Source organism: Leptinotarsa decemlineata, unplaced genomic scaffold, assembly GCF_025532065.1.
Source record: "Leptinotarsa decemlineata unplaced genomic scaffold, Ldec_3_MD MMD2_tig00003308_RagTag_RagTag, whole genome shotgun sequence".
Lineage (NCBI taxonomy): Eukaryota > Metazoa > Arthropoda > Insecta > Coleoptera > Chrysomelidae > Leptinotarsa > Leptinotarsa decemlineata.
Window position 1 is genome coordinate 4,092,773 of NW_027412586.1, and position 24,885 is coordinate 4,117,657.

A 24,885-nucleotide genomic window follows, 5' to 3' on the forward strand; every position below is an offset into this window, starting at 1 on the left:
TTTCCAAATTAGTACCAATTCTTTATTCACGATTCAAGTGAGGATTAAAACACACCATTTTAAAATTTTTAGTGTCGGTATATTTTCGATACAGTTAAATGGCATTCATAAAAAAAGTATTGTCATTATCATACAGAATACGTTGGGCTATTTCTACAGAGAATAATATAAATTAATCAATGACATAAATTGATGGATGTAGCCGTTACTACGTGGTAGAAGATCATCATGAAAAATGAAAAAAAAACTTTCTTTGTTTTTCACCACTTTTATTTTAAACTAATGTTACTGCAGTTTCGTCCTATAAGGACATTTTCGAACAATCACAATAAACTGAAAATGAATCTCTACTCTAGATACTCTAGATAATAATAGAGGTCTTTGACTTAATTCAGCACCTAGTATCTGGAATTTGTTTACCTGTGACAATGTGGATACGCTAATTTGAAAAGTGGTCATAATTTTCTTGAAGACAGGACGCTAGAATTACAGGAAAATCCTCAAGGCGATTTGAGAGCGGTGACTATGCGAAAGTAGCGATTCACATAGGATTTGAATCGCTGGAGATTTAATACTAGATCGATTCGATCATTCAGCAGATTACATCCGCAATGCTTATGCTAATGAATTTCCAAGGATTTCAAATAATTGAGTTTCCAACAGTTGCTTGATAGTGCAAAATTTCCGTATCGTTTAGTTTTGGGAATTTGTGGTTGCCGTCCAAGGAATGGTTTGAAAATGTCGAATCATTTTTATCTAGTCTGGATGACCTTCCATGTTCAGCATACCGTTTTGAGAAATTTCGACCACACTGTCCCACATAAATACTATTACACTCCGGACACTTAAGCTTATAAACTCCAGATTTCTCCAACTTGTCCACTTAGTCTTTGGCATTAAAAAAAATTAGATAATCTAGCATGCGGCCTGAATGCTTTTTCTGAAAAAACCCGCAATTGTCTCTGTTCTATTACCAAAATATATTTGAATGTTACAAAATTCTTGAGTTGTGATTGTTTGATCTGAGGGTATAATGATCTGTAAGTCAATTTGAGGCTTTGTTTTCTGACTAACTTCTGGATTGTGTCTGCGTTGCTTAAGTGTCCGGAGTGTAATACTGTTTTTGTGGGACAGTGTGGTCAAAATTCATCAAAACGTTATGCTGAACATGAAAGGTCCTTCAGACTAGGTAATGATGATTCGACGTTTTCAAATCATTTCTTGGAATGAAACCACACGTTTCCGATTTCAAATGATACTGGAATGGAAACTCAATTATTTGGAATCCTTGGAAATTCAATAGCATAAGCATTGCGGATGTAATCTGCTGAATGCTCAAATCGATCTAGTTTACTCAGCGGTTTTCAAATTAGCGTATTCACATTGTCACAGCTAAACAAATTTCAGTTAAGGACCTCTATTATTACCTACAGTAGATTTATAAGAGCTAACAGTATGATTTATTTTCAGTTTATTGTAATCATTTGAAAACATTTATAAATATCATGTAACTGCAGTAACATTAGTTATAAAAAAAGGAGTAAAACACATTTTTCTCCTTTTTCATAATGAATAATACGTGGGATGGAAAAGTAAACTTTACAATTCTACTATATCTCCTATCATCATAGAAACACAATATGGATGTCTCTACCATGAATTCCGCTCGAAGATTATTTTCCAACTGATAGTAAATCATCATAGGTGATTGTTTCAATCCCACTGTTACCGTAAGATGACGTGACATGACAATAAAAGGGGGAAGCTAATCATTCCAAAGACAATAATGCCAGTATCTGAAAATGAAAAAAATTGTATTTCATAAATTTATTAAACTCACAACAAATACGTACTAGTAAGTTACACCTATACGCAAATGGAATATCGGCTTTATTTATTATTATATGAATCAAATTACAGTTATTCACATGCAGAAAGAGAGAAGCGGTTGCTGTTACCTCCTAAATATAGATAGCGCAGTGAAATGTGAAGAACCCGCCTGTTTAACCAACCGACAAAAACAGGTGTCAGTTTGTGGTAAATAATCAAGTTATACGTGCTGTTTCAGTTATTTTATTAAACGGACAACATTATGTTGAAGGTTGCAAATTTTGGTAAGTACATGGGAATATAGTTTGAATTCTATTTAAGACATAATAATATTTAGCTTTTTTCATAAGTCGACTTAAAAATCATTACTGTGCTCTTGCCCCGTTGATATTACCACCTGGGGCTTGTGCAGACCAAAGAGGCGGGAAAACTGCATATCAGTTTGCTCTTGCCCCAGCTTCGTTTCTTGTTGAATTCATTCTGGTTTCAACAATTACTTACTTTATTTGAATGACCATTGAAATTTTGATGAAGAATTTTGATAGGGACTTCATTTGGATATTTTTTGTTTATTAACTTTATTTTGATTTTATGTGATTTATTAATGTTTTTATTCTAGGTTTGCCTTGGTCCGCAATTATGTTAGAAAAACTAACAGGGGTGATTATTCGAGAGAATCGCTAGAAGAAGCTTTTAGGGAGAATAAAGGCGGACGTATTATTGCTTATAAAGCTAGCAAGCAATATGGTATACCATTGAACACAATAACACACCATATAAAGGGAAGACGTGTGGTCAAATCAAAATCCTTTGGCAGAAGCATCGTTATTCCAATCCATGAAGATGGAGAAATATGGATTTTGTTCGTCTAGCTTGTTGGGCAGTTCATTCAGTCAAATAAGATTAAAACTCTTTTCAAGGACGGAACCCCCGGTGAAGATTGGTTTTTCGGGTTCGCCAAAGACAATAATTTGTCGATAAAAAAGCCACAAAGCGTGTAGGTAGTCCGCAAAAGAAATAGTAATCCATTCATAATTGACACATATTTCACATTTCACATAACAAGGAGTTATGGTTAGAAAACGAAACTAGTAGAATCTGGAACCTGGACGAAATCAGTTTTTGCACGGATCCGTCCAAAACTGAAGTAGTTGGAGGAAAAAACTTGCTATGCACTCGAACTACAAGCGCTTCTGGCAGAGAAAATTCATTTGTATCTGTGTTAATGGCTGCTTCTGATGCTGGAGACAAAGTTCCGCCAAGTTTCAAATGCAAAAATATTTGGGACCAGTGGCAGTATAAGTACATAAGTTTATTTTGATTTTAGAGTTTTTTTCCTTTTACGGCATAACAATTTATTTACTTTACCAGTACAAAAGAGCTTGCTTAAATATTCCACAATATGCAGACGTTTCAATCAATCAAACCCTTGCTGAAAATTCCACCAAAAGATGTCTGTATTGTTCAAATTAAACAACTCTGAGACCAAGCAAGATAACTGAATGTGGCGAAAAGCAGTTGAATATAGATTTCTTGTGAATGGGCTCATTCAGGCTGATTTAGATTTTTATTGGGAATTATATTATAAGTATATTATGAAAGTAAATCATCTCCCAAGTATACCACAAATTTTTCCGGTTTTATGTCAATTAACAACTGAGCAAGAGCAATTGAGAATGTGGGATCGCCCGCGATACATTTTGACGTCACACCAGGCAACAAGCTTCGAGAAGTGGCAACCGGGCCTGAGGTTGGAGATTATGAATCGCTGCCATCGCCGCCAGCACTCCCTTGTCACAGAATCGACTGATGTGACGTCAAGCTTGACCACAATCAACAATTAATTTGAGGGGGAAGATAAAGAGTGAAATTTCTGATTTTTTTAAGATGTACTATTTGAAACATAAACTTTCAAATAATGAAATGAAAAAATTGTTAAATAAGCCCATTACGCTCTTGCCCCGTAGAGGTTTAAGGTTTCATTATGCTTTTATCTGGCATATACGCTCTTGCTCCGTTTTGAGGGAGAAGTGCGGATTATAGACATGTAGTGAAATTTTCAATTATTATGTGAGTATGAAAGTGAAAACAGGAACAGTGATAACAAATTTTCCGAAACAATACTTACAGAATGCTTTGTTCACCAGCGATATAACGTATTCCTGTTACACGTTGAAAATTTATAGGTTTAAAGTCTAACTTTATAAAAACCAATCTGCATTTACACCACTCCACCTTATATAAGTACATAATGTGAGAAAATAATCTTTGGGAATATTTCACCCTGATTTCAACGTTTACATTGGTGAAGAATACTTGAAATAAAGTGCTACAGATATTGATAGACCAATTATTCGAAAGTTTATTTTTTGAACGCAAGTTATTCGAAAGATATTTTATTGGTACATTTATTCCACATCATCATTATCCTAATTGACATGTGTTTGACAAAAAAGTAAATTGTTTTAAATCAATTTTACTTTCAACTTATCAGTTCACCAAAATGATCTCCATATTACTTTTCGTTGGAATTGAGCATAATAAAATATATAAAATCAACTTTTCTTTTTAAATTGCACTCATATTGCCTATCTGATGTATAAAATCTAGAGATACTAGAGGCCACTGTTTGGCAAATACCACATAAGGTTTCATTTGGCTAAAGAAATTGTTGGATAAAGTCACGATATTGCAAAACTGTTCTGTCAATATATACGGATTATTAAATTGAGAGCAATAAAATTGATAACCATGAAATTAACATTTATATGTCATTAATAAAAGAGACAAAAAAAAATTCTTGTGATGAGACTCACGAAAATAAAAAAGCTGATGAATGTACCAGACACAGGTCGTCAAGTATATATATTCTCCTGAGCTAGCTATGAGGGTACCAAAAATACACTGAAATGAAAAATGAGTCATTGACAAACATAAAGAAATTGTGTATGTGTGAAAACACGCGAGAAGTACTTCATCAAGCTAGTATCTGAGAGACGAACTAGAGAACAATTCTAACAAAACAGGGATCAGTTTGGAATTATATATCCATTCAGAATGAATCTGACCAAAATGAGACTAAAACGAAGCGTCGAATTACTTTTCACGAGGCACTGTATCACGGACAATGAAGAAAGAAGGCAATGACAAAAAGTCTACAATACTATACAATTAGCACAAGAAATGTGGCAATTACTCGTGAGAATTCTTTTTTTAAGAATCGAGTCTACGTAACTGTCAAATAATTGAGGCTTTTTTCAATAGTCAAATAAGAAGTATTTCAATTATCACCAAACCAATTGGGAAATATTTTTTTAGAAACTGATAGATTTGTTGGGTATTGATTGCACTCCATTTTGAAAAGATGTAAAGAAATATGAATAAAATTGCAATTGTTATTCACTGTGTATGTTATCATGTGTTTTACAGGTACCTACTTCTTAAGTTATTTCACTACACAGAGCTTTGAATACGATCTGAATTATGCAATAACTATTTAATGTAGTGTTCAATAATGACTTAGGTTAACCTCAGTTTACTTTACGAATATACTAGTAATCATTATGGTGAATCATTGCGTGTCAGAATTTGAATAAAACGTTACCGGAAGTGGAGTCCAAGGTACCCAATACAGATGAAGGCCGTGGTTGCGGTCTTTCTTCTTCTAAGATGACTTCTTTCTTACGTTCATATAGATTGAATACTGTACCATGACAAGCTAGTACGGCTCTTCCACTCTGAAATATATTCGAGTCTAATTCCAGTTCCACGATGGAGGAAGACACAATTGGTATTCGACGATTTTTGAATAAAAGTCGATCTGTTGGATGCGCCCCTCTCGAAAAATCCTTCACCTTTAAAAAAAAAAATATTAAGTATTGAATATTGCGAATGTATGATTCTCAAAAGAGTATGTAGGATATGACCACGTCAAGATGAATACAAAGACTCTGGTCTTTTTCTACGTGAAAAATTTCGTCAAAAACACTCGTCCTGTGGCAGTCTTGATGAAGGAATGTAAAAGAGATCCAGCATTCCATTCAAGAGGCGCACAGCCACTAACTGCCCGACATGTGTTTCACTATATATTTTCTTCAGGCGCGTTCAGTACATATTATTTTATTCATTATAGTTATCTGAACAAAACGACTTTCCCTGCCAACGACTTTCCCTGCCTTGATAATGCATTATTACGATTCATGGTAAAAATCTCATCAATTGTATATAATATAATCTAACACAATTTTATCGGGGAAGAAATTTTCTGTTCGACTGCTCCATCTTGATACAAAAAATGTGGAAATCTTCCAAAGAAAGGAGGGAAACAATCTATTTTAAAAATGAACTCTATTCAGAGATGTGTAGATTACCAAATTTTCTATATCAAGATGAAGAAGCAGAAGACCAAAAACATTTTTTCACAAAAATTGATCTCTCCTAAAAATATACCCTTTCAATTTGAACAATTTTATCAGTTCATAACAAATTTGACAAAGGGGAACCTTTAAAATCAATTTGACCATTGAGCCATTGTTCAGATTGTACATTCTATTGATTTTTTGGCATTCCAAAAGATTGAGTTGTAGAGCTTTCTCTTCCAAATATAATATTTCGTAATTATAATTGAACTTATAGAATTCGGATAAAATTGTTAGAGGAACTAAAAAAAAACCCTAGATTCTAGGGTGTTTCCATTTGAAAATGATACGTTGTTACTAACTTTCAAATAGAAATTGAAGTGAGTTGAAAATAGTCTCACTTTTTCAGATGTCGAATTATTATACTAGGAGTGTTCTTTCAGGAAATACCTTGGAAATTGCAGTTTCTTTTGGGAACCAGAAATTTCCATAAAAAAATGTAATAGTGAATGGTCTTAGGTACTATATGCATCAATCTACAATTTTATCTTTATTACGTAGAATAGCTCTCAGTTCTCTGGGAAGTGAAATGAATTTTAGAACACTAATAAAACACAGATCTTCCATTTCGTTCAATCACAATGGAAACAGAGTACTCCAATATTTTTGGTAATATAAATTTTGTAACTGTTTTTCATTTACCTGCCGCCCATTCAAAAACCAAGTTAAATTGACCGGTGGATACGAAGGAGGAGCTGTGCAATTTCCTTTCAAGGCGTATCCTAACGTCTCTTTTTCTATTGTGAGGACTGGATCTCTCTCAGGAACATCTGCAGACATATTCATGAAATTACTTAAGATCGTGAGTGTTCAACAGATCAAAAATGTAGGAAACAAAAACTAAATATTAGGGTTATATAGTCTTCCATTTCACGTAAATGATTAATTGAAAACAGTCCAACGAAAAAACGGGATCAACATTCCATTTGGAACGGAGGTGAAATATCTTGGCATTGTGCTTGATAAAAAACTCATCTGGAACGCTCACTTGGAAAAAGTTTTACAAAAAGCCAGACTGTGGGGTAAAACTTGGGGTTTAGGTTCCAAACAAATCCATTGGATTTGTGTGATGATTGTCAGACCAATGATCACTTATGGTTCAATCACCTGGTGGCCGAAGGCTTTACAGAAAATGGCCCAGGCGAAGCTCTCTGGATTACAGACAGGCTTGTGTGGCCGTCAGTTGTGGCATCAGTATCACTCCGGCAGCGGCCATGGATATCCTTTTAGATCTACTCCCTCTCCACATATTTCTGGAGAGAGAGGCTAGATGGACTGCATACAGACTTGTGCACATTTCCAATTGCACAAATATCATGCCTCCAACTGTCAACTACAAACTGCCTTATGAAGTAAATATCCTCCGGGAGAAAGAAATATTGAGAGCAGATTGTTGGTTCACAGATGGATCAAATCACTTTCTGGTTCTGATGCAGGTGCAGGTGCAGTCAATAAAAAATATTTTCAGACAGTCAACCGGCGTTGGAACTTCTACCGAGCAACGTCTAAATTGGTAGCAAATTGCCAAAAGCGACTCTGAATATTACTGGAGTTTCTTCCCAACACCAAATCGATATTTTTACCACCTTGATACGTGTTTCGATCACCAAGTGATCATCTTCAAGAGGAAGATTATTCTTCCTTCTGGCAAAATCTTCCAGGATTGGCTTACTTCAAGGCGTTTATTCACCTTCCGAAACTTGATGCCAAACAGTTGTTGGACTACAGTAGAAGTGAACTACGATATTTAACAGGCCTTCTTACAGGTCACTGTCATTTGAATCATTATATTCAGAGACTCGGACTCTCGGAAGACAGAGTCTGTCGCCTCTGTTTCGAAAACACCATACAAACTAATCGGTTTCGTTAAGAAGCTGAGTTTATTTGGTCGAGTGTGAATAGGTGTGAGTCACAATAAACCCTTGGGGGTGGCGGTGGTGGGTCGAATAAACACACTCATTTTGGACCTTACATAAAACTGTGATATTTGATACAGCTTTCTTTGATTTTTGGTCGATGAATCAGGTATCAAAATATTACACAATCTTAGAGAATTGTGATATCTAATCACGGGTTACCACCTAAATAGTCAGCAACTAGTGTAATCTAAATTTGCTTACCAATAAAATAGTTGAATAATGAATTCATTTTGAATATCACGATAGCAAAATATTGACATTTATTGAAAAAGTATTTTATCTATATTCTTGTATGTATAAAATTTTCTATCAATGTTCCATTAAGCCCATCATATCGGCTGAACCGTTGGGTCCACATATAAGAGCTTTCATTAAGCGCTTCCCATCTTTAAATTTAAATAAAACAAAGTGTGTGTGAGATATCATCGAAACTTTTTATTCGTTTGAGAGACCTATTGATGCCATATGTGTGGAATATACTACCGTTCAAATCTCTGCCACGGCTTTTCTGGGTGAAGCGCATACGAAATGTCCAATTTTTTATGACTCTGGCGCATAAATCAGGCTGAATTTGACAGATGGCATGGGTTATGTTGGCTTTGAGGACCACTATGAAACCCCATGAAAAAAGTCTGAAGGGGTCAAATCGCACGATCTCGGTGGCCGGTTCACATCACCTCCACGTGAGATGATCATGCCATAAGCTGTGTGGTACGTAGCGCCGTCCTGCTGAAAACACATATTCTTGGTGTCCAGATCATTCAATTCAGACCAAAAGAAGTTGGTCATTATCGACTATAGTGCTCGCCATTGACAGTGATGGCCTGGTCAACGTCGGTCTCAAAGTGATATAGACCGATGATGCCGCCAGCCCAAAGTCCACACCAAACAGCGACTTTTATGAAATGCATTGAACGCTCCTGGATCTCATGACGATTGGTATTGTCCCAAATTCGACAAATTTGTTTATTCACGTATCCATTCATCCAGAAAATGGGTTAAGTTGCCAACTGCTTCAGAGCCCATTGAGCGAACACACGTTGTTATCTATGGTCGTTCACCTTCAGTACCTGGGTAAGTTGAACTTTGTACGGCCCAAGTTACGACCCAGAATTCGACAAGTTGTGATCTGTGGAAGGCTGAGTTCTTGTAAGCGATGCAAAATCATACTCTCATAGACAGTGGCGATGTTTTAGGCAGATCTTGCATTACGTCGACGTACAGGTGTTGGTTGATCATTTACTGAACCAGTGGATTCAAATTCATCCACCATATTGCGAATAGTTTTCTCAGTAGGACGATTATGGCGACCGTACAATGGGTGAAGCGTACGGTACGTTGCCCGAACAGAACACGCATTTTGATAAAACGACTTTATTATTTGCTGAATACCCGTCCATGGTGATTTGTCAAAACAGACTGAATAAATGACAAATAAATATAACAGATGTAACTTCAACAAGATGGCCGTTGTCAATTGTTAAAGTTCGAAAGTTCCTGTTGGAAGACTCTATAGATATATTTAGTGTGAATGGGAAAACACATATGTATATGAAAAATTATATTCATTATCATGAATATTGGTTTTTCGTTGTCTGTATTTATTGAGTGATCTGGCACTGTAGAGTGAAGCAGCAGTTTTCAGAATAAAATAACATTTACGAGTACATCATAAAAATTTCACTAGTTCGGACTTCCATTGTCTACTATATAAAATGATTGGAAATCCCTGAAACAACTAGAAAAGAAGAATTGAAAATGAATAGCTGAAAATAACAATTATATTAACCAAAATAAACCTGAAATGAAACAATAATGAAATAAAATACAGATACAGATAAAATGTAGATACTAACAATCGAAACGTCGTGAACTAACGTGACTTGGAATCTCTCCACTTTTTATTTTCATTTTCTTTTTTCATTTCTTTATTTCTATTTATTCAATTGTTCTATTTTTACTTGTATTTTATTTCACTATTGTTTCATTTCAGGTTTATTTTGGTTAATATAATTGTTATTTTCAGCTTTTCATTTTCAATTCTTCTTTTTTAGTTGTTTCAGGGATTTCAAATCATTTTATATAGTAGACAATGGAAGTCCGAACTAGTGAAATTCATCATGAAACATTGTCAATCACCTTCAAACAAACATCATAAAAATGTTACTCACCGATAACATACATATATCCAGACTGCATTTGTGTGTAGAAATTTGGAGCATCCGAAGAAACTTCGCATTTATATCTTCCTGTTCCTTCGAGTTGCATATTTTTTAAGACTACCAGAGTTGCAGAGCTTTTGTTCAACTGTAAAATATTTTGTATTTGTGAAAATTTCGTAATGGAAATGAAGTGACTAGATAAGTTAAGTGCAAAGTTCGATTGTGTTGTCGATTTGAGATGTACTTTCTGTTATTAACTGACAGAAAAAACCTGGTAGAATTAGAATTTTGATATTTCAGTTTGGTTTCTAGGATGAAAGCCGTTTTTTCATTCTTGGCAATCACTGAGAAAAATCTCAGGAATTTTTTCAAGTTATTAGTTGAATGATTACCTGAATTGATTTGTTATGGAATATAATACTAATATATCAATAGAGGTTGACTGTATTAATGATGATATCAAACCAATATCTTGATTAACATCAAATAATAATTAAATGTAAAGCAAATCAGAGTTTTTTCTGGTGATTATCAATTTTTTCGAGCCTAGGGAAAAAGTGTTTTCGTACTAGTTTCCATAAGTTGTGTATTGGATGTTTTCCTTATTTTTTCGCGATATACAGGGCTATTCAAATTCGTTTCTGTACATAGGGATCTCGTAAACGATAAGAGATAGAGTATCGGTTAAATTATGGCAAAGTTGCGTATTTAAGAGACCTATTCAATGATGTGAAAAATCGAATATAGCTCTTTTGTTCTGGAGATATAAAGGAAAAACAAAAAAATACCAAATTATATTTTTGCCTATATCTTCTTTATTAGCAGACATATTGAAAATCAGTCCACATTTTGCTATTGGCACTTGATATGGGCTCTCAGAATGTATCCATGAATCTTTTATACAGGGTGTCATCTGACTTGGGCCACCCCTATCTTTGAATTTTTAAATACGGACCTGTATTAATACACTATAATACACTCGAAATTGAAAATGAGTTGAGCCTCATACCGGGAGCTGTAACTTAAAACTTTCGAAGGAGTGATAACACTTATACGAGAGGCGGAAATAATTCACCTAAAAATCTCGTATGACTTTTTTTAAATTTGCATATCAATTACGAATATTATATTTTCTCAACAAAGGCCTTCCAAACAAATGGGAAAGAAAAAAAGAAGAAATATCATTTGGTATTCACTTCTACAATCAAAGGTGATACATTTCTGTACGGCTCCAGTAATATTAGTTTTTCAAATCAAAAAGGCGCATTTATCTAAAGTTTAGGCATGGGCTTGCGGTCTTCAATCTTTTCGAAATTGTTTTGAAACAATTGTTATATTTTTAAAATCATTTCGTGTGCCTATAAATGTTCCATCGTCAGAACATATTGTTTTTAATTAGTCAGTGGGCTATGCTTGAAGACTGGCAGTAAACAAATCTAAATAAATGAACTTTACAGGTTAGTACCTCGTCCACTAGATGGAGTGAAATTTTGTTGTTCGCTTCAACTTAGGAAGAGGAATGAAATACTCTGAAAGAATTCCGATTTTCAACTATGGAATATAAATGACTTTAGATCGATGATGGCCACTATCTTGCACTGATGAATGGCTAATGAGCCCGAAACCGGTCTGCAAGTGTGCCCGTTCCAGAATTGAAAGTCGACTCTTTCAGTTGTATTGCCAATTGCATATGCAGGAAATTTTCTGTGAAGATTCCTGCACTGACGCCTGTCGGATATAATCTAACGTCCTTCGGGCTATAAGCCAGGAGAGTAGTTGTTTTCTGATAAGCGTCAGTCTATTCAACCTACTGTGTCGGTATATCCGAGACTGGCTTGAACGTTTGAAGTTCATTTCTTTAGATTACAACATATTGTGGTTAGAGTGGAACGTCGTGAAATATAGCGTTTCAAACATAACCAAAAATTTCCTGAAATTGAATTTGATAGCAATTATAAGTGAACTGCTGACAAAAAAAACGCATTTGAAACAATTATTTGTATTTCATTTGTAATAAGTCATTATGGTTTCATATTTTCAAAAGATTGTATACGGCACTTTCAGGGCGATGAACATTATTGGAATATCGCCTCAAAAAATCCCTTTCAATTTATGCTTTTTTTGAAAAGTATGGTGTTTTCGAGATAACAAATATGATTTTTTGTAGTGAAAAGGAATATTGAATGATTAGCAAATTATGAAGTTGACTCACTTATATATTCATAGGCTAATAAAGTCATATTATCACAATAATATGAATTATTCTTTCTCTGAATTTTAGAAATATCTAATATTTACTGATGATGATTAGGTAATGTCGAGTCAACTGAAAACTTTGCCACATATTTGATAATTATCATTGAACATGAACCTGAGAGTTCAAAATGGAAATTCATCTATGGAGATTCATCTATCTATCTATTATCTATCTATCTATCTTTTTTTTTAAAGGAGGAGGGGAAATCTTCATAGACGCTGTGCCGGATTCTTACCAACTAAAACCCCTCCCCCTATTCTCGGTGCCAAGTACCGGGAACCGCTCTCGCATTACTTCAGTACTTGACCCGTGATATATCCAAAGATTGGACAAACAAACAAAAAAAATATCTAAACAAGATCCTTCAATTTCTACTCTTCCTCTCCTTTGTCTTGATAATTTTTCTCACTTCTTTGTATGCACAGTCCCATGAGGCCTCTTCTCCTTTGAGATCATCCATATATGTTCGATGTTAAATATTTTTCCCGTTTCTCGGTGGTATTCCGTACGCATTTCAGTCCATCTTGAGCATGCAAAAAGCGTGTGCTCCTCATCATCATCTACCTGACACTGAATGCAGGATGTAGACTCCGATCTTCCTCTGTCAAACAGATATTTACCGAAGCAGCCGTGTCCAGAAATTGCTTGAGTAAGGTAGGAGTTTACTTCTCCAAAGAGTCGGTTAACCCAGCTCTATATGAACTGCACGTTCGAACGTTCATTTTTCTCTACACCGCTGTTCATTTCTGGACTAGTTTCTAGTTTTGCATTGCGGTGTACCAGGATGATGCACCATACAGTATCTGTGAATGACCTACATTCGACATAATTCGTCTCTTTGAGGCTCTGGCACCTCCGATATTGGGCATTAGGTTTGTTAGCGCTGAAGTTGTTTTCTCAGCCTTGAGTACACTTTGTTTTATATGCTCTGCAAAGGTCAGCTTAGTGTCAAGCCATACTCCCATGTACTTTACCGCCTTGCTCAGTCCAATCTGTGTTCCTTCGATATCGAAATTGATCACCCCTATTTTTCTACGCTGTGTCAGGAGAACGGCTTTGGTTTTTTCTGGGGCTAGTTTCAGGCGCCTACTTTCCATCCATTTCGATACTCGTAGTATTGCTCTATTTGCTACATTCATTAGGAGATTCTCGTTTTCTGCTGCCACTACTACTACCACATCGTCTGCAAACCCTACCAAATCACTTTCATCGGGTAATTCATACAGGATGTTCCACAACGTAGGTCCTAGGACTAATCCCTATGGGACAACACTATTCATACTGATAGTTTTTGTGTCATCAATGGCTTCTAGTAAAACTTCTCTCTCTGATAGATATGAGGCTATCATATAAATTAGGTTTTCCTTCATGCCTCTGTTTCTAAGGGCCTCCAATATGAATTGCCATGTTGCACTGTTGAAAGCATTTTTCACATCCAGCGTTATGGCTACGCAGAAATTTCGTTGAATTCTTGCCTCATTGGCAATATTGACTACAGTGTTTATGGCGTCTACTGTTTGGCGGCTTTTTTTTGAACCCGAACTGTTGGTTAGCTAAACCCTCTGTTCGTACAATTTCCTCATTAAGACGTTCAATTATTAAGTGTTCCGAAGAGTTTTCCTTCAGAATCCAAGAGGCAGATAGGTCTAAATGATGACGGCTTGTCTATAGGTTTATTTCCTTTCCTCAAGAGTACCAATTTTGCCTTTTTCCATTCGACAGGAAAGATTCCTTGATTTATTTATTTGTTATAGCTACAGCATAAGCAGGTTTGTTTAAGGCTACAGATTTGAGTATTTCTTGGGGTATGTAACCCGGTCCCGGAGCTTTATTATTTTTCAACTTTGTCGATACTCTTTGAATTACTTCAATGGTGAAATTTGAAAAACTCCCATTCCTATCACAGATAAACTGAACCTTCTCACGTACAGGAAAAAGGTGATTTGTTACGTCTTTCATATCACTCAAAGTGAGGTTTGGTTGAAATCCAAGTATACTTACTCTTCGTGACTATTTTGTAGCCGTCGCCCCAGATATCTTCGTCAACATCTTCGCAAAGCCTTTTCCAGCACTCATTTTTCGATTCCTTGATGCGGTTCCTGGGTAACTTCCTACACCTTTCGTAGGCTTCCCACAGAATAATATTTTCATCTATCTATCTATCTATTTATCTATTTATACTAATACTAATACTAATACTAATACTAATACTAATACTAATATGTATACTAATAATATTTATACTAATGAGAAAGTTTGTGAAGATGGATGTATGTATATTTTTTTGTGACTCACGCCTTAACGACTGAACGGATGCAGATGAAATTTTACATAAATACAGCTTATACATCAGAATAACATATAAGCTACAATTTAGGTTTTGTGTAATTTTAGTCAAAATATAATGATGAGTACTAAGTGAGTCAGTTTTAAAGTTGGAAAACTGAAGTTTTGGATTATTAAAAAAATATTGTAACTATTTGTTTGAAATGGTCTGTCACGGGCGAAGCCGCGTAGAAACAACTAGTATTCGATAAATCTGAAGTTAGGTGTGCAAGGTACAGGAAATATAATTTTTTCAGCATATTTCCACAACCGATGGAAAATTGCAACGAGAAAGTGCAAATAATTTCCAGAAATGTGTTTGGAAGATAAGTAAAACAACCATAACGAATTTTTGTTTTTTCATATGGTCATGATTATGAATAAGAGTTGTAGCTGAAATTTTTCAATATGCAAATAATGTTATGTGAAGTTTGTCACTTTGCTACTATTCATCCTTCTCTGAGGAGCTTACCATTTTCGAAATCACCATGAATTTCACCTAATCAATGTAGGAAGGGGTTCAAACTCATGGTAACTTCACAGACTATAAACTGAAACGTCTGTACATTGTTCAATTCTATATCTTACAGACTTGCATTTGCAGGTCTCCATAACGATCTGAAACACTCTATCCAGAGTTCATTTTATACTCCAAAAGAGTACAGTGGGATCGTAACGGAGCATGTCTGTTAGACATTTTTATCTGACTCAGTTCGTTATCCATTTTGTTCAGCGTGCCAACACAAATTTAGTTCTATAAAAACCAACACATATATCAACTTACATCAATACTGATCCCAGGTAAAGGAAACACTTGGATATTGGGCAGTTCTTTGGGGATATATCGGTAAAATTCTTTTGATCCCTTATACCACTTTACAGTGTAGAGTGGTTCACCTTCCAGGTCGTATTGACACTGAAGTTCAACTGTATCCATGATTCGAGCAGCTAGCGGTATAGTAACGGTTACATCTTTCAAAGCAGTAATTCCTGAAAAAATGAAATTGGGTATCTTCATAATTTGAATTTGAATTGAAATAATGATTAAAATCATTTAAAGTTTTAAGAATTATAAATCTAAAGCAAATGGAACTTCAAACGTTCAAGCCAGCCTCTTTATACCTACACGGTAGGTTTAATGGACTGACGCCTATCAGAAAACAACTACTCCCCTGGCTAATACCACGAAGGGCGTTGGATTATATCAGACAGGCGTCAGTGCAGGAATCTTCACAGAAAATGTCCTGCATATGCAATTGGCAATACAACTGAAAGAGTCGACCTTCAATTATGGAACGGGCACATTTGCAGACCGGTTTTGGGCTTATTAGCCACTCATCAGTGCAAGATAGTGACCATCATCGACCTAAAGTCAATGATATTCCACAATTGAAAATCGGAATTCTTTCAGAGTATTTTATTCCTCTTCCGAAGTTGGAGCGAACATCAAAAATGTCACTCCATCTAGTGGACGAGGTACTAACCAACTGCATATCCGTAATTTGCCCGATTCCTCTGAATAAGGAAAAAAACCTTTCTTATTAGTCAATGGGCTATGCATGAAGACTGGCAGTAAACAAATCTAAAGCAAATGGAACTTCAAACGTTCAAGCCAGTCTCTATATACCTACACAGTAGGTTTAATGGACTGACGCCTATCAGAAAACAACTACTCCCCTGGCTAATACCACGAAGGGCGTTGGATTCGGGCTAATAAGCCCGAAACCGGTCTGCAAGTGTGCCCGTTCCATAATTGAAGGTCGACTCTTCCAGTTGTATTGCCAATTGCATATGCAGGACATTTTCTGTGAAGATTCCTGCACTGACGCCTGTCTGATATAATCCAACGCAAATTTTATCATGGGTTCAACCACCATTGCGTAGAACCAATACATAACGTCTGGTTCAAGCCACCATGGTGGCTTTAGGTCAGCCTGGAATCTAGTATCAGTCTAAGCTATTTGATCTCCTTTGACAGATTCATCTCTTCACCGCAAAGTTTCAGAGATCCTAGGCCCTCTGTTTTGGTCCACTTGGAAGATGCTACTATGATATATTTCGTTGGGCTTATGTTCAGTTCTTCTTCAATGGTTCATTTATGTGATGGAATTGATCGATACTTGATGAACATCCATAAATTATGTAAGACCCACTTTCACTGTGACATTTCCACTGAACAGTTTTACCAAAACGCAACACGTTCACAATAGCTCCTTCAGGCGTATACAGCGTGTCAACACATTATATGTGTGTCTTTACTGAAGAAGAAACAAGTGTTGCGATTTTGTAAAACTGTTTTGTGAAAATCTGACAATAAAGTGTTTCTTGAATTTGGATTATTGAGCTATAATATACATGAGCTAATACATGCGTTTTTTCAATATATCATTATATTTGCCCTGGGCTATGATGACCAAGTCTGTATAGCTCAAAAGACGTAATTACTCGTTCATTACAAGGCGATATAAGAGTGAGGACAAACTTCCGCCCGCCCCCTGTACCACTACTGTCTTCATCATGATCGTTTTGTATACCAATTTTCCTCTAAGCACGCAGTCTTCTACCTGCAGCAATACTGGTCTGGATACAGTGGTCTGGTAGCCAGTTTGATGCTCCTAATATGCCTGTCAAGTAGTTTTTCTGTTTTAAATGCAACAGAGATGAGACTGATTGACTTCGCGTCAAGACTTCGCCGAGCCCTTTTCAATTTTCCCAGGTTTTGGAGTGGAATATAGTGGTGTATATTCCAGTATCGCTATGTTTAATGTACAATCAAAAATCAATATACTAATCTCTGACAAAAATCGAATTTTATTCTTCCTATTGGACACATTTTATTCCATTTAGATCATCAATTATGAGGAAGCAATACTGTTTATAAGTGACAAGTCATTATTATTTTCTTCTCCAATTATTAGACAGTTACGAGAAAAATTCTCATTGAAGAGAATAATTATAGTAAACAGAAATAATGAATATAATCGAAGGTATAATGAACTTGCAATCCTGGCACTTTTCAATATATCCTCATAAAGTTATAATGAGACAATTTTTCATAATAGCAATCAGGCACTTGATGAAGAATTGAACGGTTTCTTGAGTTTCCGTTAGATTCAAATTCTCTGTAAACATGCTATGTTGACATGAAATGGTAGACATGTTACAGTGATAATAATATTTTCCATACATATTATTATATGCAAAATGGCAACCTTTAAATGATACAAAAGAAGGCCAGTCTGAGTCCGAAACTTGGTCAAGCAGGTATCTTGAATTATAATCTTTCGTATGACCCTATATTTTTGTATCTTATTTGAAGATATTTTTTTAAACTCGAAATACTCTTCAAATGAGTTATTCATATGTTTGGTTATTGATTCCTTAAAATTGAACAGAAGCGATTGATTTCAACAGAACAGTTTTGAATTCTTCACTTCAGAGGCCAATAGAAGCATATCAATTTCTATTTATGAATTCAATTTTTATATACTACAAAATAATATCAATCTTGTGTTATCATGAACTGGAATTTTTATACTACAAAATAATATCAATCTGGTGTTAACCAGATGAATATTTTCACACGGGAACAATATTTTTGGCTTTCACTTTTTCATCACTATACAAAAAATTGTGGGAATGGAGGAAACAAGAAATCAATCAAGTTCTGAATAAACTCTTACAAAGATAAGATGTGAAGTTTCTCACCAGTGAAATAGTCGATAAATTGATGGATGTAGCCGTTACTATGTGGTAGGAAATCATAATGAAGAAAAGAGAAATGAAACTTTCTATGTTTTTCACCACTTTTATTTGTAACTAACGTTACTGCAGTTTCGTCCTATATGGACATTTTCAAACTTATACAATAAACTTTGTTTTAATCGCCATTTAATAAACTTTGTTTTAATCGCCATTTAATAAACTTAGTTTGAAAATGTCCATATAGGACGAAACTGCAGTAACGTTAGTTACAAATAAAAGTGGTAAAATATAGAAAGTTTCATTTCTCTTTTCTTCAGTTCAATTTATTGTGAAAAGTCCTTTCCATATCATAAAATTATCCGCATTTGGTGACCGTTACAGGACATAAATGGAGCCGTTTAAAGAAGGAGAGGAAGAAGCTGAAACAAAACTTCACCTAGACATGTAATGACTTGATCATGTTGTTTGACGACAAACTAGCGAGAAAAGAGGAAACAATAGCTCGTTTTAACCAGTTAGTAGACGAAGATGAAGGATTATTTTCTCTTGACGAGCAAATCAATATTTTTGGTACAATGCAGTTATCTATAAAAGTTCTCCGCATAACTTGAAATAACCTCCATTTACAACACTATTTCTTTCCATATTGAACTATTCCAACTATCTTCCACTTTAAGTTAGATCGCAAATGTAATACTTTTGGACTCTGGTTCCAGATACAACTCATTTCTGTTACAATATGCCTTCCTGGGTAGGTCAGGTAATATTGATGCTCTGAACAATAATGAAATATTTCAACTTTGCTTCTGCGATAAGTTTACTACGTAAAAAACAACATCTTGTCCCCATAACAAGCCTCATGTCAAAAATTCCACATGGAAATTCGAGTAACACCTGATTTGAAAGATCCGTCTCTAATACCCTGAATGGTTGATGGGACAATAAACAACAAATTAAAAAAAAATGTTGTATTCAACCCTGTAATATTTTTGACGTAACAACAATAAACATTGTCAGAAAATATTAAATTTTTTTATTCAGTTTCAAACTGGGTCAACCTGAGAACACAATTTTACTACTTGAAACGTTCAAACTGAGCATTATCGAATGATACTGATGGAAATAATAGAATTAAAAACTGACAGCAAAATTCATTGTTCAAGTACACAACATGGACCCAAATTTCCTCGCATGATTACTGCTGAAGTGACTGTTAGTTCAGTTTCATTATTGGTGATTTTCGTGGGTTAGTACTACAAACATCAGAAAACCAAACATAGATGGTGAAGGATGTTTCAATTTGCTCAATAATACAGAAAACCTCACGATCGAAAGTCCGTGGTTCGAATCCCGCCTCGACCAGATATTTTTCTCGAGAGAATTCATCTGGTTGAAGCTGGGATGATTCTGCAACCGTGTTAGGAATCACACGTTAAAAGGTAAGACCTCGTTAGTCCTTAGCTTGTACAAGTTTCTCAACTTCTGAGAGTTGTCGTTCGTATGGGGGCGACAGCTGATTAACGGAAAAACAGATTTTACTGTTGCCAGTTGAATGAATATATTTCACTCCATAGTACAAACTCTGAAAAGTAAACCACATTCAAAATCAAAATGATACTGACTGAATATTCAATATTTTATATATTCTTCATATACATATTTCCCTTGTGTTCAGAGATATAGGTACTCACACGTCTTTTCGTGGTTCTAATATAGACCGACTCGCAGCTAAAAGGACTCCGGTATTCCCCGACAAATCAGCTGTAGCCAAACATCCTCTCAACAAAAAAGGCACTCACATTATATCATTCGAAGATACAGTAATACTCGATAAAAATCAAAATTACTAGTCAAGAGTATATAGAAATTCGAAAACAAATGGATAATTTCAATAGAAAAGAAGATGCAATGGACATTAATAAAATCTGTCTACCTCTTCTCACAGGTATATATACAATCCTACAACAACAGTTACTACTAGTTATGGCGAATAATGACACAGCCAACTTGTGAAGTTGACAGTCTCTGACAAAGCATTTTAATGTGACTAAAAATCTTTCGAACTTCAAGAAATCATTTTTTCAAGAAGCAAGTGGAAATGTATCTTTGAATCGATGAATAAAAGGATGTTATGGGCATATTAACGTAGATACGCAAGAAACCCATTCCAAGACAAGCATTTCGTTCCGTTCGTTAGTATGTTTCCAGTTGTTTGGCAAATAATTTTGAAATTATCCAACCCTTCAAACTTTTTTCTATTGAAAATTTATAAGCTATCATTATAAAATGAAACCTCGTCGGGAATAAAATTCACCGAAGGGATTGACCTTACCTATATGTCTTGGGTACATATTTTCGTAATGTTTATTTTCACGTGATGTTTGGTTCTTTTTTAGAAAATAATGCTTACCTGAAAGAATTCCAAGGATAGTTAGCAAAAAACATTTTCCTTTGAAGACATTGAAAATCATCGTGTTTCAAAATGGCAGGAAAAATAACATCGTCACTAATCTAAAGAGGTATCCGAAATCTTGAATATTCTGCCCATCCTGGAAATATATTGTTAGTATGCATCGAAAAGCTTCACTTTCAATATAGAATTATTGTGAATATAAAATAAACCAGATGTTTCTTCATAACATCCCAATATTTGAAGAGGATACTTTTGAGTGGATTTTGAAAATGAACTTCATATGAATATATGTCCTGAATGTCTCAACTTTTGAACTGCAAGGTGCTGAAATTGAAAGAATTGTATTAAGATAATTTACTATTGAGGTTTGGGGACAAATTTGGTCATGCCAGCCAAACTTTTAACAATAAACTATTACCAAAACATCAGACGTTTACACGGAGCATTAACTATTTGAGATGAATTATATCGATTATTACATTCGAATACATTTTTGTTCCAGTACAGGATCCGAAGGAAGATTGCTCTTCACTCATGTGTTCACCGGATGGAATATATCTTTCATTGAATATTATACAGAAACAAATACAACCCGAATACATTTCCTATCAAATCATTTTCATGTTTATACTTGGCAAAAATAAATACATTTTTTGCTACGTTTCAGTTCCTTACTTACTACGATTGAAAATTCAGACATATATTATGCACAGAAGTTCATTTCGGATACAAACTAGAGAAAAATATTTATTTGAACCAACCACTTCTCAATATATGACCATTGAATGATAGTTGATATTACATTTCAGATACAAAAGGACTTCCAAATGCTTATGAAGGAAGCAATAGTCTTCAACAATTCATTAGGACAACAATAAGAACATACTTTCAAAGAATTTCATACAATTTGAAGTGAATTTGATCATGTTTGTCATTTTTATAATATCATCGAAACATTTGTCACAAAATATAAATGTGATGATGCATTGTTTGGAACCTTTGGTGTACTAATGAATATTACTGGAGTTTTTTCCCAACACCAAACCCTTATTTTGACACCTTGACAAGTGTTTCGATCACCAAGTGATTTTCCTCTTGAAGATGATCACTTGTTGATCGAAACACGTGTCGAGGTGTTGAAAAAACGGTTTGCTGTTATATACAAAATATACAGAATATTGATGAACTTTAATATCATATTAGAATATTGTCTATTTGGGAGTGACTGGCAAACACACCCGACTTCGGAAATGCGTTTTTTGAACCTAATAGGACCCAATAATATGGATAATAACTGATTAAAATTTGATCAATTAAGCAAAATTATTCAATATGACTTTTGAGAACATTCAGTTTCAAAAACAATAATATAATTGTAGGAAACTAGAAATTTCATTTCACTTTTCCATTACATTTATTAAAAAAAGGACTCAACATATCAAATAATTTCCTAATAATATTAAAACTCCTAAACACTTCGACACATCTTCCATAACCTTGTTTCGCCTCAGTCAGATATAATTCAAATGAATTCTAATAATTCTGGGATTTGATATATTGATAATCATAATTAATTGAGGAAACAAATAGGTACCCCTTGGTTTTGACCTCAAACTGGAAAATAAAATATAACATCAAACGGAAGACGAAAAAAACTAGAATATTTCCAAGTTGTGATAATTATTATAATGACCTCTTCATCAATTGATTTCAAATCCATAACAATCTTCAAAAAATTGCATTTCTCAATTATGTTTACCAAAGTTTCATTCGAAATAATGGGTTCAGTTCAATATGAACCTACCTTTAATTGGGAAGAGTGAAAAATCATTTGAAAATTCTCCTCCATTCTCATTCTGATTAGAATTTGATGCATCCTTTATATCAATACATAATTTTTCGACTATTAAAGTCTCTTGGAAACTTAAAAAAACTTTTCAAACTTATATCTTTAGGATCATTGCAGATCAGTTTTGAAAATATATCAGTGATGGTCGTTCAAATAAAATTGTTTTTCAATATTAAATGTCATCCTAGATTACTCTCACCTATCTGATCCTGAAAAATGTCAGTATTTCTTTTTTTCAACACTTATTTTGAATAGATAACTTCGTCCTGACAGTTACTTATAATGTAATTCTACAAATCAATTGCTGATACTAGCAAAGAAAATACTAATCACGTGAATTCTCGTGAGGATCTGAACAATTGGATAACGTCCTTCTCTACAGACCAACGCGCGAAAACTACTGAAAAGCGAATACGTTGAAACGAAAATGAATCTGCGCTGCTAAGCGTCGTGTTGACGCCGTCTCACTAAACCACTCCTACTTTTGACGTCGAATGAAAAATAATCATTTTTGTCGCCTCTTTTCCTTAGCCCAGTTTGACCAAGGGCGGTTTTTGATCAAAATTTTGGGAGAGGGGGGAGACAATTTCTAAATTTTGGGTTGGTAACTCCACTTTCAGACACACATCGATGATTGATGATTGATGTTTTTTTATCTGAAAGCAGACGAAGGCCATATTGTTGTGATATTGGAAAAGTCAGATTACTATCAGAAAATTGATAATTCAATTGAAAACGTCCCCTATAATGAACTACTAAGGAACCCATTACCTAAGATGGTTTATGATGCAGTGTTTGGAACCTTTGGGGTAGTAATGAATATTACTGGAGTTTTTTCCCAACACCAAACCGTTATTTTTAACACCTCGACACCTCGAACACGTGTCGAGGTGTTAAAAATAACGATTTGGTGTTGGGAAAAACTCCAGTAATATTTAAGATGGTTTAGGAAATGAAAAACACACATGAGAAATGTCAAATAGATCACAACAACTTTGAATAGCAGTCTATGGGTTTCTTATCTCACAGTTTCTCAAATATACGGTTCACTAAAAATTTGGCAAGCAGGTGCGATCTGTTTCTACAGATTGCACAAAGGATTTGCAATGAGATATCCACTGTTCCGCTCAATAACTAATCTGTTCATGAGCAGACTTGAATTGAGAACAAAAAAGGAGTTGGTTCACTACTGACTTGTATCCGATATGGAGATGATATATTAGCAATGTTTGACACAAAAAATCTAAGCGAGTGGACTTGCTTAGATATACTCCTAACAACAGATCCCCGAACATTAAGTTTACATATGAAATTGAAAAGAACGTGAAGTTACCATTCTTAGATGTTTCAGTGATGAGTAACCAGGGTCTGAAATTTATGTCAATAGGAAAAATACCGGTACTTTTAAATATATTCCTGATAGCTCAACACAAATTGGCAGGACTGAAATTTTTTGTCCATAATATTTTTACGTTCCACTTGAGTAAAGAATTGGCACCGTAGTATCCAATGGATTCTCTGAATATTGTAATGAAAATGGCCGTTCTTTGAATGTCGAAGATACGAACTCCATGTAATTTTCACCAAAGCAAAGGTATAGAACCTGATCATAGTCCATGTTCACATATTAACGGAAAATATATCAATAGGGCACAAACCATGAATTTGGATCATGAACTCAGCTGCGAAGCCCATATTATTCAAATATCTCTGAAATTATGTAGCCATTCTATTTGATAATATTAGAAAAATAGTCTCTTGGAATGTACAAGTGACTTGAATTTTTATGGTGCTTCAGCTCACTTTGTGAAGTATTCAGTGATCAGAAAAAAATAATTGAAACATGTGGTACCATTATAGCAAGATCATGAGTAATACAAAATATCAGAAAACTTAACTCTACTTCAGTTTGGTGGAATTGAAAGAAATAATACGGTTTGAGATGGCATAAATGAATCCGGAAGTTCTTCATAATGGTCAGGATGTCTTCATTGCTCTATTATCTCA

The 24,885-nt window shown here is 34.7% G+C and overlaps 1 protein-coding gene across 1 annotated transcript; it reads right to left on the reverse strand.

Moving 5' to 3' along the window:
• Positions 1 to 79: 79 nt before the first annotated feature.
• On the reverse strand, positions 80 to 23,283 carry LOC141483351 (uncharacterized). Its single transcript, XM_074177888.1, has 7 exons — positions 23,078 to 23,283; positions 21,027 to 21,165; positions 15,696 to 15,901; positions 10,339 to 10,474; positions 6,891 to 7,018; positions 5,435 to 5,684; positions 80 to 1,796 (listed from the first exon to the last, which is right to left on the reverse strand). The coding sequence occupies exons 2-7, from the start codon at positions 21,085 to 21,087 to the stop codon at positions 1,726 to 1,728; spliced, it is 852 nt and encodes a 283-aa protein (XP_074033989.1). The 5' UTR covers positions 21,088 to 21,165; positions 23,078 to 23,283; the 3' UTR covers positions 80 to 1,725.
• Between the last annotated feature and the right edge of the window lie 1,602 nt (positions 23,284 to 24,885).

Bases quoted from the DNA above. Each gene is read 5' to 3' on its own strand.
- LOC141483351 (XM_074177888.1), bottom strand. From the start codon at position 21,087: ATGATTTTCAATGTCTTCAAAGGAAAATGTTTTTTGCTAACTATCCTT. The intron at 10,475-15,695 runs GTAAGTTGATAT...AATATTTTACAG, and splicing joins TACCTGGGATCAGTATTGAT to TTGAACAAAAGCTCTGCAAC. The intron at 7,019-10,338 runs GTGAGTAACATT...ATATGTCTGCAG, and splicing joins TGGATATATGTATGTTATCG to ATGTTCCTGAGAGAGATCCA.